General features: G+C 47.9%; 1 protein-coding gene across 1 annotated transcript in view; it reads right to left on the bottom strand.

Moving 5' to 3' along the window:
• tcf25 (transcription factor 25 (basic helix-loop-helix)) overlaps positions 1-3,264 on the bottom strand; it is a 59,806-nt gene extending 56,542 nt beyond the window's left edge. Inside the window, 2 exon segments of the mRNA XM_038805986.1 lie at positions 163-251; positions 3,078-3,264. Of these exon segments, the coding sequence (XP_038661914.1) occupies positions 163-251; positions 3,078-3,264 (276 nt within the window).
• Positions 3,265-15,048: the final 11,784 nt, after the last annotated feature.

The following is a 15,048-nucleotide window of genomic DNA, read 5'->3' as shown; positions in this document are numbered from 1 at the left end:
CGACCCCTCCTCTCCCCGACCCTCTCCCCCCCCCTCCTCTCCCCGACCCTTCTCCCCCCCCCTCCTCTCCCCCACCCCTCCCCTCCTCTCCCCCACCCCTCCTCTCCCCGTCCCTCTTCGCTCTACCCCTCCCCCAACTCTCCCGGTCCCCTCCTCTCTCACCAGCTGGTACAGGTTTCCAGCTGCTGCTTTATTTTCTTGTTCCTCCGCTGTCTTCGGGTCGGCGCGGGTTCGAGCGGCCGCTCCTCCTCCTCATCCTCCTCCCCGGCGGCGGCACAGTGACCGAGCGGCTCCTGAACCCGCTCCCCGCGGAGTTTCCGCAGGCCCCGGGTTGACATGGCGTCGCGCGGAAGCAGGGTCAAGATCGGGATCAGTCCCCCCTACCGGGAGCGGAGCTCTGAGTCTGCGCCACTCTCACCGGAAACCGGCTCCAGTACTCGCGCGAGGTAGCCGGAAGTCAGGGAAGGGAGGAGGGAGCGGGACGAACGAGGGGGGGCGGGGCAGGCGGTGGCGAGGGGGGCGGGGCAGGCGGTGGCGAGGGGGGCGGGGCAGGCGGTGGTGAGGGGGGCGGGGCAGGCGGTGGTGAGGGGGGCGGGGCAGGCGGTGGTGAAGGGGCCGAGGCACGCGGGGGTGTTGGGCAGGCGGTGGTGAGGGGGAGAGAGAGGCGCAGGGCGAGTGAGAAGGCGGGGCAAAGGGCAAGAGAGGGGCGGGGCGACTGAGGGAACGGGCCAGGAGGGGGCGGGGCGCGCAGGGGGTGGGGCGAGTGAGGGGAGGGACCAGTGAGGGGCGGAGCGAGAAGTGAGGGAACCGGCCAGGAGGGGGAGGTGCGAGAATGGGGCGGGGCGAGTAGAGGGAGGGGCGAGAAGGGGGAGGGGCGCGTTGAGCTTGTTTTGAAAACAAAGATAAGACGGCAGTTTGGCAGCAATCCAATTTGGATTTTCCAAAACATTTGAATTCTTTAAAATTGTTGAGATTCGGCCCCTCCCTCTGCCCGCTCCTCTCCTCACGTGGGCGGCACGGTAGCACAGGTGTTAGCTCTACTGCCTCACAGGCCCAGGGTCCAGGCTTCAATTCCAGCCTTGGGTCACTGTGTGGAGTTTGCACTTTCTCCTCATGTCTGCCTGGGTTTCCTCTGAGGCCGGATGGCCTCCTTCTGCACTGTAAATTCTCTGTTTCCGACACATTTCACAAAGTATTTCTATCAAAATAGGCTGACTAGCAAATATTGGAAAATGAAATTGGTTTGAAAGACGAAAAAGGATAGAGGGAAAATAAATGAAATTGGAGCAAATAGAACAGGGTTAGGTGGGGATAATAATAATCTTTATTGTCACAAGTACACTTACATTAACACTGCAATGAAGTTACTGTGAAAAGCCCCTAGTCGCCGCATTCCGGCACCTGTTTGAGTACACAGGGAGAATTCGGGATGTCCAATCCACTAAACAGCACGTCTTTCGGGACTTGTGTGAGGAAACTGGAGCACCCGGAGGAAACCCATGCAGACACGGGGAGAACATGCAGACTACACAAAGATGGTGACCCAAGCCAGTAATTGAACCTGGGACCCTGACGCTGTGAAGCCACAGTGCTAACCACTGTGCTCCCATGCTGCCTGCATAAAGTCCCGCATAAGAGATTAATGTGTAAAATTAAAGCGCATGGAATTAGAGCTGGTATACTGAGATAGATAGGGTGGCGGTGTGGGCTTAATTAGTGTGCTCTTTCCAAGGGCTGGGGCAGACTCGATGGGCTGAATGGCCTGCACTGTAGGGATTCTAAGATTAGAGAACTTTTTAATTATGTAAAGTGTTGAGTTTTGGCTGCTCATTTCCTGCACATGTTCTATAAAAAGGTTAACTAATTTCAGAAGACAGTTGGTTTGTTTGAAATCGCCTTGCGTGTCTATGATTATGTACGTGTCTGTGTTAATTGATAAAAGGTTTAATTGCGGGGGCAGCACGGTGTCCTAGTGGTTAGCACAGCTGCCTCACGGCGCTGAGGTCCCAGGTTCGATCCCTGCTCTGGGTCACTGTCCGTGTGGAGTTTGCACATTCTCCCCGTGTCTGCGTGGGTTTCGCCCCCACAACCCAAAAATGTGCAGAGTAGGTGGATTGGCCACGCTAAATTGCCCTTTATTTGGAAAAAATAATTGGGTAATTTTTAAAAAAAGTTTAATTGTGGATTTGCGGGAACTTAACGACACCGATTAAATGTGGAAATTTTAAGCATAGTCCGGGGGACTTTGGAATAAGTGTGAGAATTTTGCATTGACACATCATCCCACTCCCGGATAAAGAACAAACATTTTGCAGGTGATAACTTGTTTGCATAAGAATGCGTTTGAGATTTTGAATCAACAAAAAATAGGTGATGCCTATCAAATCAGGTATTGGATATTGGCTTAAATGGAATAAAAATAATTTAAGTTATTGTAAAGTAAAAGGAGGGGAAAACAGCAGTGTCAATAGTGAAAGTTACAGGAGGTGAGATGCCAACAAAATGATGCACCAGCTGCTTGTCTGCCTGAACAAAATGTAAAACAATCTGTTTCCCACAATCTAAATCCCACCAAGTCACAAGTAAGATTCAGATAATTACTCGTACTCAGCCGTCCCCCAACCCGTGCTCCTTAACAAAGTCATTCGCCTCCTCCAGTGTCAAAAATAATTTTCGAGGCCCTCAAAAGTTACTCAAAATTTGGCTGGGTACAGCACCACAAACCAAACCTTGCGCCATAAAAGCCCTGCCTTAGCCTTATTGAACCTCACCGATCATTTGGCCAGGTCGGTACCAATGTCCCAGTAGATCCGAATCTGACTGTCTTCCCAGCTGCAGTCCCGACTCGCCCTGGCCCACCTAAAGATTTAGGGGCTGGTTTAGCACAGTGGGCTAAATGTGACAATAAGGAATTATTATTAAGATCTTTTCTTTGTCCCAAAACTTGTGCATACACACAATCACCGCCTGCGTGGGCTCCCCAGACCTCGACGTCTGCCTCAAGGACCTGTAGGAACGGTCCACCTCTGGTCCTTGTCAAAGACCACTCCTCCAGCAATTTTGCAAATCTTCACTACTTTGCCAGTGGCACTCATAATCCACTCCCTCCGGCATGTCCACAATACGAAGAATTTGCCACTGAGACTGATTCTCTTGGTCATCAATCCTCTCACGCAGCATCTTACAGACTTCACACAGGATTGCCATCTCCGCCTCCATCTGGTCACTCTGGTCGGACACCACCTTTTCCACCTCTTGGATCATTGTTCTTTGCGCCTCCAGGCACTTGTCCACCTGAACCAAGGGTGCAAAGAGGTGCTACTGCCCCCGAAATCACAATCAATCAGTCTCCCTGCATCTTCCTACGTTGCTGCCGCAGTTCCTCCTTAATAAACCTCATCAATTGCTCTATTGGCAGTTTAACCATTGACAACGACCCTTGCCCCTCCGCCATCTTCCCACTTTGTGCTGCGCCACAAGTCTCCTCCAACGTTTGGGCCAGGGCTGTCACCGACTTTAACCGGGTTTGATACCCCTTAGACATTCCAATCGAGGAAGGAACCATTACCTTCCACTCTCCTACACTTTATCCATCAAGATTCCCCATTAATTGGGTAAAAAAGACCAAAACCAACACTTCCAACAAGGAGCCACCTCGTGTGCAACTGACCAGACCATTACCGCCACCAGAAGTCCTTTGGTGCAAATATTTGCAATTGGAGCTCAGGCGCCATGGCTGTTGATGGGGAGCAAGAAGGTGATCCTGGACCTCAGGGAGTAGTGGGGAATGACTTTGTGGCACATGCATGGACACGGGGCCCTCCCTTGGGATCAGGGTGGCCTGCCTGAGGCCACAATTGCTGCATAAATTCGTTTCAACTCACCCCCCAGCTGCAATGTACAGCTTCAGGCTGTTGAGACTGCTAACTGGTGACAGTAGCAAATGCTGAGGGCCTTTGGTCATGTGGAAACCCACCTAACCTACCCATCCTGTCCATTTGGAAACCCCACACCCCAGCAGTATCATCAAAGGTATGGGCATGACCATGCTCAATCGCCAGCCCAGCAGGTTTTGGCACTGCTCAGTGCACTCCTTAGAAGCGCAGCCTCACAGCAGAGGAAGCAGGGGATTAGCACAGCGCACCCCAAAGGACACATGCACCATTGACGTTGGAACCCACCCTGGCAGACAGCCCCCCTCGAAGTAAAAGCCTCATCAGTGACACTACCAGTTAGACCACCCTTGATGATCACCAGATGTCTCCAAACACTGCCTGTCCACCATGCCCATTCATCCTGCCTCCGGCCAGGAAATCTGCTCAGATCCCAGTCACAACCTGTGTGGTAAACCCAGGCTCCAAATAAGACTGTAGCTAAGCTCCCAGCGATTGCACACATCCCTCGCTTACCCCTGTCTGTAGGACCTGCCCGCACACCAGGATCTTAGCATGGAGATGATTGGCTCCACAGTGTGACCGTCTCCACCACACAACCACTTGCCATCAGGATAGCATAAGGCTCACCCAGTAAGGAGACCCTCAGTAGACCCCATTGGCAGAATCAGGACAGGGTCCACAAAGCTTATCCAGAATCTATTGGCCTCCCAAGATCTACGGGCCCCCCTAGGGAGGCTGCAGCCAGGTGCCGTTCAGTACTGATCCACACAAACATGGAACAGGGGAGCAGCACCCGGGGGGTCTCCCAGATGATCGGAGGCCTCTGGGTGGCCAGGGATAGTGCAGGGTGGCTCCCTTGCCCTCCCCTGGAACTCAGGCACCTTGGCACTGCCCAGCTTGCACCTTGGCACTGCCACCCTGGCAAATTCCACCCTGTGTAAATGTTTCCTTGCTATGTGTCAGTCAGGGAAATCCAAGTAGGGCTGCAAAGGGGACAGTTACATTTGAGCCAGACTTGCCCACAGCACAAAGTGGAGTTAACTCTTTTTGGTAGCAGCTTAAACTTTTAGCCTAAGGAATTAATCATTTCCACCCGAGGCACAACGGACCCCTGTGCTTTAAAAATATTAGATTAGATTTGATTTGAAATATATATATTGGCAGTTAAAGAAGGCAACTCAAAAACATTGAGACAATTTTAAAATTGAAAAAGTCAGACACATAATTTAGTGATTACCCTTCAAAATGAAAACATTGCTTCAGGAAAAGGCGGCAAAAAACTAATATGTTAATGCTTGGAATCAAATAGGAATGTTTGATTTCTGTCTTAAAGAAATGATGTCTTAAAGAAATAAGAAGTTAATGCATAACTTTGGGTATTTATAAACATTCCAACGAAAGGAAATTATTGTTGAGCTAGATTAGATGACATACTTCTCTTGGGGATAGCTGTGTCTTTGAATTTTTAAGAGAACTCAGTTTGATAATCTGGCCATCACCTGATACATTAGAACTGTACGGGGGAAATAAATAAAGATCTTGAGATGATTTTTGAGAAGGTTCTGGAAGAATTATTGGATGGTGCATTCTTTTAAAGGCAGTGGAATCCAGAATGACGAAACTGATTGTTAAAATACACAGCACAATCCGTGTAGACCTGATAAACATCCCACAAATGCAAAACAAGGATTTATGCGATAGGGCAGAGAGATGCCACTCAGCATGACAAAAGAACACTGACCGTCTGGTTAAAATAAACATGAAAGACAACAGCCACTGGCAGCGCACCCCTACCAATGGGTTTTCCAGTGGTGTGGGATGGTTTTAATGGGAATTCCCATTCACAGTTGTGTGTGTTATGTTTCTTTTATTGTTCTCCAAGATAGCCAAAGTCGTATTGTTTACAAAGAACATAAACCTATATGTTTAAATCAAAACTAGTTTATTTTACACTACTTAAATTTGTTTGCACATTCTACTGAGTAACAGTTAACAAAATAATAGTATTGAATCTATGATACAATAATTAATTATCTCTTGAATATGTAACCTACACTCTAACTCAACTTCATTGAACATAGAACATACAGTGCAGAAGGAGGCCATTCGGCCTATCGAGTCTGCACCGACCCAATTAAACCCTCACTTCCACCCTATCCCCGGAACCCAATAATTCACCCCCCCAACCTTTTTTTTTTTGGTCACTAAGGGCAATTTATCATGGCCAGTCCACCTAACCTGCATGTCTTTGGACTGTGGGAGGAAGCCGGAGCACCCGGAGGAAACCCATGCAAACACGGGGAGAATGTGCAGACTCCGCACAGACAGTGACCCAGTGGGGAATCGAACCTGGGACCCTGGTGCTGTGAAGCTACAGTGCTATCCACTTGTGCTACCATGCTTCCCACTTGTGCTACCATGCTGCCCATCCTTGTTCTGTATTACACCAACTTTCTGAAAGAGATTATCTTCTCTTTCACAGACTCTGCCTCCAATATTGTCAGATTAATTATCTGACATCCAGTGCAGAATGAGCAAAGATTTTCTCCAACCAACTATTGGGAAGACCAAAACCATTGTTTTCAATCCCCAACTGACCTCTTTTCTAGTCACCGACTCCATCTGCCTCTCTGGCAAATGGCTGAGGCTAAACCAGACATTCACAACCTTAGTGTTAGATTTAACCACATCCACATCATCACTAAGATCACATATCACATATTCACACTATCCTTCTCCAACAGCTTCTCCCACAGCTTCTCCCAGAATGCCTGGAGACACAGCCTTTTATGACTACTCAGTGATGCCATCTAGTGTTGATATACATGAACATCATCTTATTAACCCTTTACTCTCCTTAGATTATACATATCATTACACCAGTAGCAGAGAATCCCACCGCCAGCGAAAGGCATGCCGCTCCCACCGAGAGACACGTGGCTGAATCCGGCCAACATCTAACAGATAGGGAAATGTGTGAAAATGGATCACAACTGCAGATCCAGAAACAGGTATTACAGCAGAAGATCCAGAAACAGGTATTACAGCAGAAGATCCAGAAACAGCAATTACAGCAGAAGATCCAGAAACAGGTGTTACAGCAGAAGATCCAGAAACAGGTGTTACAGCAGAAGATCCAGAAACAGGTGTTACAGCAGAAGATCCAGAAACAGCTGTTACAGCAGAAGATCCAGAAACAGCCATTACAGCAGAAGATCCAGAAACAGCTGTTACAGCAGAAGATCCAGAAACAGCTGTTACAGTAGAAGATCCAGAAACAGCTGTTACAGCAGAAGATCCAGAAACAGCCATTACAGCAGAAGATCCAGAAACAGCTATTGTAGCAAAAGATCTATAGGATGTGTTATCTGTGTTGGTCTAACATCGACTGCAACTGGATGTAGTAAAACGAGAAACAGGCTTCCAACCAGGAGATGGTCCAACACTGTTTTATTGAACCTGTCGATTGCTGTACATAATCTGCTGTGGGTTGACACTCTATTAACCTAACTGATAACCTCCTACTGGCTTGACCAGACTAGCTCTCTATCACATGGTGATGATGTTCATTGGCCTGTGCACTGCTACTATCTCCCTAGCCGTGTCCTGTGAGAGATAGAGAGCCTTAATGCCCTGTGGGCTTTATAGTGGTGGTGTCCTGTCTGGTGATTGGTTGTTCTGGGTCGTGTGTGTTCATTGGTTATCCTGTGTGTCAATCATTGCCTGTCTGCATCTCATGATATACATGAATGGATATTATGACACTATAAACAGCTATTACAGCAAAAGAGCCAGAAACAGCTAATCCCTTGGCCGAGATCATGAGCAAGAATGATGCTCCAGTTGCACAGGTTGATGTGAGTGTCGACCGTGCCAACTTCACGGATGACGGTATTAAAGATAAGGAAAAAAGGAGAAGGAAACAGCTGATTCTTCAATAAAGAAGGAAGGGTAAGAGAAGAGTCAAGGACATAACCTGTCAACTGGGTAGCAGCCGCAACAGTGAAGACACAAGCATCGGCAATAAGGCTAATATACAAGAACACACATGGAGCAGCAAGCATCGCTTCAAATACCAGCCAGAAAACCAGTCTTTCGCAAGATGAAACAAGAAGTTTCGGTTAAGGTTCAGGAGACCAACAAGAAGATGTCATTAACCTGAAAGACTGAACATGTAATGAACTGTGTACAAGGGACATGTTTGAAATTGTTATGCATATGATGTTTTATAAAGCACAGTTATATTTGTTGAACATTCACATTTCCAAAGTAAAGGGGGATGTGGTGATATGCATATGCATAGCAATGTATATAGTTGGATGTATGACCTCCAACCAGCAGATGGGGCGGTGATCCACCATGTGGCTCCACAGATCGGCAGTTGGTAGTAAGTCGGATTAGAGGATAGCTCCAGGAGAATTCACTGATTTGTTACCATTTATATTATAGTTTGTTAGCTATCTTTCCACGTGCTCATTTTGTTAATAAACTATCTTATTAGTCAAAGAACTAGATGTTGTGTTTGCATCTTTACCACAGCCACAACACAGAACATAACGCCTATCAATTTTCCTATTCCCCTTTCTGTCTTTTCTTCTTATCATTGTTTCCCCCTCCTCTGACTCCTCACATAGGTTCCTATCCCCCTGCCATTTCAATTTAAACCCTCCCCAACCACTTTAGCAATTACTCCCCCAAGGACATCAGTCCCAGCCCTACCCAGGTGTAACCCGTACAGTTTGTACAGGTCCCACATCCCCGAGAACTGGTCCCAATGTCCCAAGAATCTGAAACTCTATCTCTCACACCATGGCTGGGATTCTCCGATCCCGCGCCGGGTCGGTGAATCGCCGAGGGCGCTAGAATCACACCACGCCGCTCCGACGCCGGGCCAGCAATTCTCCGGCGACCAGAAAATCAGCGTCAATCGTGCTCACGGGGCGCCGCCGTGCCAGTCGAGGGCCGTTGAAAGTGGCCCCCCGGTAATTCTCCGCACCTCGACGGGTCAAGTGTCCGCCGAGTTCAGCTGAGTCCCACCGGCGTGGGTTACGTATGGTCCTACCCGGTGGGACCTCGGAGCTCTGGCTGTGGGGGCCGTCCTGGTGGGGGGGGCAGGGGTATCTGACTCCAGGGGGGTCCTCCACGGTGGCCAGGCCTGCGATTGGGGCCTACCAATCGGCAGGCAGGCTCATTCCGGGGGGGGGGGGGGGGGGACTATGTTCCTCTGCGCCGGGCCCCTGTAGGGCTCCGTCATATTGCTCCAGGGCCGGCGCGGGTCCGCGCATGCCCTTGGGTTGCCGTCTCCGCGCCGGCCCCTGGGCAATATGGCGGAGCATTCCATGGCACACATGCGCGGACCCACTCCGACCGTGGTGTGCTGGCTTTCGGGCGCCGGAGCAGCGGACAGCACTCCGGCGCCGTACTAGCCCCCTAGGAAGGGGTGAAAGCCTGGGCCTGGTGGCCCCTTGACGCCGGGGTCGCTCGCTCCGGTTTTGACGCCAGCGTCAACAATTGACTGGGATTTCGGAGAATCCCGGCCCATGTCTTCAGCCATGTATTCATCCGATATATCCTGCTATTTCTGTTCTGATTAGCACATGGCACTGGTAGTAATTCTGAGATCACTACCTTTGAGGTCCTACTTTTCATCTTGCTTCCTGGCTCCCTGCTTTTTGGAAATCATCCCTTTTTTCAGCCAAGGTCCATGAATATTTTTTTAAATAATGGAACGTGGGTATCGCAGCCTGTGCAAGCATTTATTGTCCATCCCTAATTGCCCTTGAGGGGCAGTTATGAGTCACCTACATTGCTGTGGGTTTGGAGTCACATGTAGGCCAGACCAGGTAAAGATGGCAGATTTCCTTCCCTAAAGGACATTAGTGAACCAGATGGGTCTTTACGACAATCGATTCACGGTCATCATTTGACTTTTTAAAATTCCAGATTTTTATTGAATCCAAATTTCACCATCTGCAGTGGTGGGTTTTGAACCTGGATCCCCAGAGCATTACTCACAGTCTCTGGTTACTAGTCCATTGACAATACCACTACGCCACTGCCTCCCCTACAGAACATCTAGTTTCACTTGTGCTGTGACTCAGGGACAAGTGGGCTTGTAATCGATGGCGCACTAGCCCAAGGTGCCGTGACATAATTTGGGGTCATCGTCCGAGTATCTTTGGAATAGTAGACAGCGGCGCTTGGGGTATAGTGTATATTAAAGAGGCACCAGGTTAGTAATAGTATAACAGGATGGCTCTAGAAGTTGCTTACCCCTCTCTTCAGATGGAGGACAAGTCTGTGGTGTATTTAAAGGGCTTCAAAAAGCCAACTGAATTGAATTGGCAAGTGAATTAAAAATAGAGATTCCGGCCAAAGCTAAGAAAGCAGAGATATATGATTTATTGTTTGAGTACTTGGCTCAAGTGGGGCTGGAATTGACCACGCATTAACTCAGGGGTTTGTGACAAGAATAATGGGAACGGAACAAAGAATGTCTAATGCATGGAACATTTGCAATAAAGTGAATGAATTAATCACGCAAATAGATGTAAATGGCTATAATATAGTCAGGATTACAAAGACATGGCTGTAGCCTGACCAGAGATGTGAATTGACCATCCATGGGATATTCAGTATTTAGGAAAGACAGACAAAAAGGAGAAGCCAGGCCTCAGGCTTACATGTGTAAATATTCTGCTTATTCACTTTCCTACCTTGAAAGTGGAAACATGGTTGGGTCCGGTTCCTCACGGAGAAGCAGGCAAAATTATAATCCTTACATAGATTGATTCCAGAGATGAGGGGTTTGTCGTATGAAGAGAGATTGAGTAGTTTAGGCCTATACTCTCTCGAGTTTAGAAGAATGAGAAGAGATCTAATTGAGGTATATAAGATGATAAAAGGTATTGACAAATTAGCGGCCGGATTTGCCGGCTTATCAAGCCGGTGGGAAACTCTGGCCCACGCCGACACAGGGTTTCCCGGCGGGGAGGGATGTTGACAATGGTGGGACCGGTGGGTCCCGCTGGTGGGCCACCTCCGCTGCCAAATATCACGCAGCGGGTTGGTAGAAAAGTCCCGCCTAGATGTAGAGCGGATGCTTCCGCTTGTGGAGCAATCTAAAACAAGGGGTCATAGTATTTGAATAGGGGGTAGCAGATTTAAAACGGAGGTGAGGAGAAACTACTTCTCTCGAAGGGTAGTGCATCTGTGGAATTCACTATCCCTGAGTGTAGTGGATGCCCGAACTTTTATTAATTTAAGGAGGAGACAGATCTTTAATTAGTAATGGGTTGAAGGGCACTGGAGAAAGGGCAGTAAAGTGGAGTTGAGGCCGAGAGGAAATCAGCCATGATCGTATTGAATAGCGAAGCGAGCTCGAGGGGCTGAATTGTCTACTCCTGACCCCTAGTTCTTATGTTCATATATGTGCTAGTAGCCAGCAGCATAACTGAGCATCATGATAGTGTCTATACCTGGATCAATCAGCAGATGGAGTTCTTATATGAAAATAGGTTCATGGCTTTTCAGTTAGAAACATTATCATTGGTTTTATGCTTCTAAATATTGGCCCGTAACTTCCTAGAAGTTCACGACTCTAAGTCGCTGGTGCGCCGCACATGCACGGTGTGATGACCCGGAAGTGCAGGCATTCAGGCATGCGCGCTAAAAGTGTTGGCATTTAATCTCCTGGCCATGTCTGTTCTGACAGCTTGGAGCTCTGCAGCGAAAAAGTCCAGCCACAGTGCTAACTTGGGCCACTTACCCAATATTTGGAGAGATTTAACACCTTTTTATTTACACGGAAATCTGTCACTCTAGCAGAGGCAGGAGAGATCTGCCGACATTTTTGGTAGGTTAATGTTTTATATGTTTTATAATGTTTTATATTATTAGTGTCTAGCATTTATAAAAATGCTAAAATGCAAATAAAATGAAAGGAAGAAATATAGAAAAATTGTGATCCTTCAATCAGGAAGTTCCTCCAAGTAGGTCTCTTCTGAGCAAAGGTCTACCAGTATTGACATCTTTGTTCCATTTCTCGAGGTAAGCCTTTGAGGTGCCTTTGAAGATCTGTATTGGCCTCCTCTAGTTCGGGATCCTTCCTTGAGCTCGGTGAAGAAGATTTGCTTTGGCAGTAGAGATTCTGATATCCCCATATGGGCAGTCCAACGGATTTGGTTTTGCATGATCATGGCCTCAATTCTGGTGCTATTGACTCCTTCAAGGACACTAATGTTAGCACGCCTGTGCTCCCAGCTAATTCAGAGCTAAAATACATTTGGATTTTGCAATGCATTTTAAGCTGTGTTGTTTCCGAGTCTCCCTTATAGAATGTTCATCCTTAGAAGACTCAGTGAGTACTTCAAATGCTTTAACAAAGTTTAATGCTTTAGTTGATATATGCAAGCCTCCTGTGAGCTAATTTGAACTATCTGTCTGTCAGGTATTCCAGCGATCAATCACCCACCCTTAAGAATGTAGTGCCAAAGGACATTCCGCAGTGATGTCACAGGAGATGTGTGCAAGGACACTGTGCTTCAGCTGCTGCTTTTGAATGTTGAGATGTCAATTAACGATTGTCAAAACTATCCACTTTCCGCACTCCCCCCGGCTTCCCTCCCTCCCTCACCCCACTTTATAAATAGACGGGACCGTTGTGTACCGTTGTGTTTAAGTGAGAAAATATATTTTATTGCAAGAAAGTTATAAATGTTGAGGCAGTTTTATGTCATTGTTCAGCTGATAAAGTTAAACATTAAGTGTTAACTGGTTTACAAGTTATTTAGTTTTTAAAAAATATATTTTTTTATTCTCCTTTTTCACATTTTCTCCCAAATTTACACCCACCAACAATAAACAATAATCAGCAACAAATATGTCAATGCCCATAACAATGCCAACGATCCCATCCTCCCACCAACCCCCAAACATTAGCCCGCAGATTTAAATAAACAAATGACAAAGAGGAATCAGGCATTACCCATAGTCATCCTTGATACACACAGCCCCCCTCCCCCCCCCACCCAGCCCCCCCAACTAATGTTTGATGCTATGTTATGTTATCCAGTTCTTGAAAGTGCATAATGAATAATGCCCATGAATTGTAGAACCCCTCCGTCCTTCCCCTCAGTTCAAACTTAACCTTCTCAAGAGTCAAGCATTCCAACAGGACCCCCAGCCACGCCAGGGCACAGGATGGAGAGGCTGCTCTCCATCCCAGCAGGATCCGCCTTCGGGCAATCAACGAGGCGAAGGCTATGATATCTGCCTCCACACCCATTTCCAACCCTGGCTGGTCCGACACCCCGAATATGGCCTCCGGGGGACCCGGGTTCAGTTTCACGTGCACCACCTTGGAAATTACCCTAAAAACCTCCTTCCACTACTCCTCTAGCTTCGGACAGGACCAAAACATATGAACGTCATGTGGTGAATGTATTATGGCAGCCATTCACCACTGAATTGCATTGTACTATGTTGTTGCCCTTGTGGGCTCCACCTATGGACCATTGTATTGTATTACACCGCTTGTATCATGTTGGTGACCTTGTGGGCTCTGCCCTGTCTCCGCCCCCTTGAGAGGAGGTATATAGAGCTGCTGCCCTGTAGGCGGCTCTCAGTGCAGAGCAGTCGCAGGCAGGCACAGTTCTAGCTGATTAAAGCCACAGTTCACTTCAACTCTCCGTCTCGTGTGAATTGATGGTCTCATCACGTGATCCCCCCCCCCCCCCCCCCCCCCCCCCCCCGCAACGCTCACTCACATCTTCTACTCCTTCAAGGAATCGGCTCATCCTCGCCCTCATGAGGTGCACTCCATATACCACCTTCAGCTGTATCAGCCCCAACCCCGCACATGAGGTGGAGGCATTTGCTCTCCAGAGCACCTCACGCCAGATCCCCTCCTCTATAACCTCTTCCAACTCTTCCTCCCACTTTGCTTTGATCCCTTCCAGTGGTGCCTTATCCTCTTCCAAAATAGCTCCGTATACCGCTGACAATACTTCAGTCCTCTTGTCGTCAGCACCTCCTCCAGCAATGTGGAGGCCGGTTCCTCTGGGAAGCTCTGTATCTCCTTTCTGGTAAAATCTCGAACCTGCATGTATCTAAACATTTCTCCCTGCTCCCGCCCATACTTCGCTTCCAGCTCCTTCAATCCTGCAAACCGACCCCTAAGAAACAAATCGTTCAGCATCTTAATCCCCTTCTCTTCCCATTTCCAGAAATTTCCATCCCACCTCCTTGGCTCAAATCTGTGGTTCCCCCGAATCGGCATTTTCCTTGACCCTGCCCCCAACCCGAAGTGTTGGCGAAACTACCTCCAGATTTTCAATGAAGCTATTATTACCGGACTCCCTGAGTATTTCCCCGGAGCTATCGGGAGCGGCGCTGTTGCTAGTGCTTTCAGTCTCGACCCCCTGCACAAACTCTCCTCCATTCTGACCCACTGGGAATCAACCCCTCTGACCCAGCTCCGCACCTTCTCCACATTCGCCGCCCAGTAGTAGTACATCAGGTTCGGAAGACCCAACCTCCTGCCTGCCTTTCCCTCTGTAGCAGCACCTTTCTCACTCTGACCACCTTCCCTCCCCATATAAACGAGATGATCCTTCCTGCAATCTCCCTGAAAAAAGCCTTTGGTAGGAAAATCGGTAGGCATTGAAAAATAAACAGAAATCACGGCAACACATTACAAGGTATTTAATTAATAAATGTTTTACATTAAACTTTACAAGCTTCTACAAATGTCTTACTGAAACATCAGAACACAACATTTAATTGAGATATTTATAAATGAATACGATAATTGAAGTAAACAAAGCAGAAACATAGTTGATACGGCGGCACACTGGTTAATAATAATAATCGTTATTATTGTCACAAGCAGGCTTGCATTACCCCCGCAATGAAGTTACTGTGTAAATCCCCAAGTCGCCACACTCAGGTGCCTGTTCTGGTACACAGAGGGAGAATTAAGAATGTCCAATGATAACTGAATGGCTCTTCCAATCTCTTTAGCTCTGATTCAACCTTCTGATGCAATGCGTACGGCACTTCCTGAACCCCGTGTATACGCAGAGCAAGTGCATGCTTGTTATGTGCTTTCTGCACTCTCTATACACTCAGTGTATGCTTGGTGTGTGTTGCA

The sequence above is a fragment of the Scyliorhinus canicula genome, chromosome 9 (assembly GCF_902713615.1).
Source record: "Scyliorhinus canicula chromosome 9, sScyCan1.1, whole genome shotgun sequence".
In the NCBI taxonomy this organism is placed as follows: Eukaryota; Metazoa; Chordata; class Chondrichthyes; order Carcharhiniformes; family Scyliorhinidae; genus Scyliorhinus; species Scyliorhinus canicula.
The sequence above is the reverse complement of the archived record's forward strand: the minus strand, read 5'-3'. Positions and strand labels throughout refer to the sequence as shown.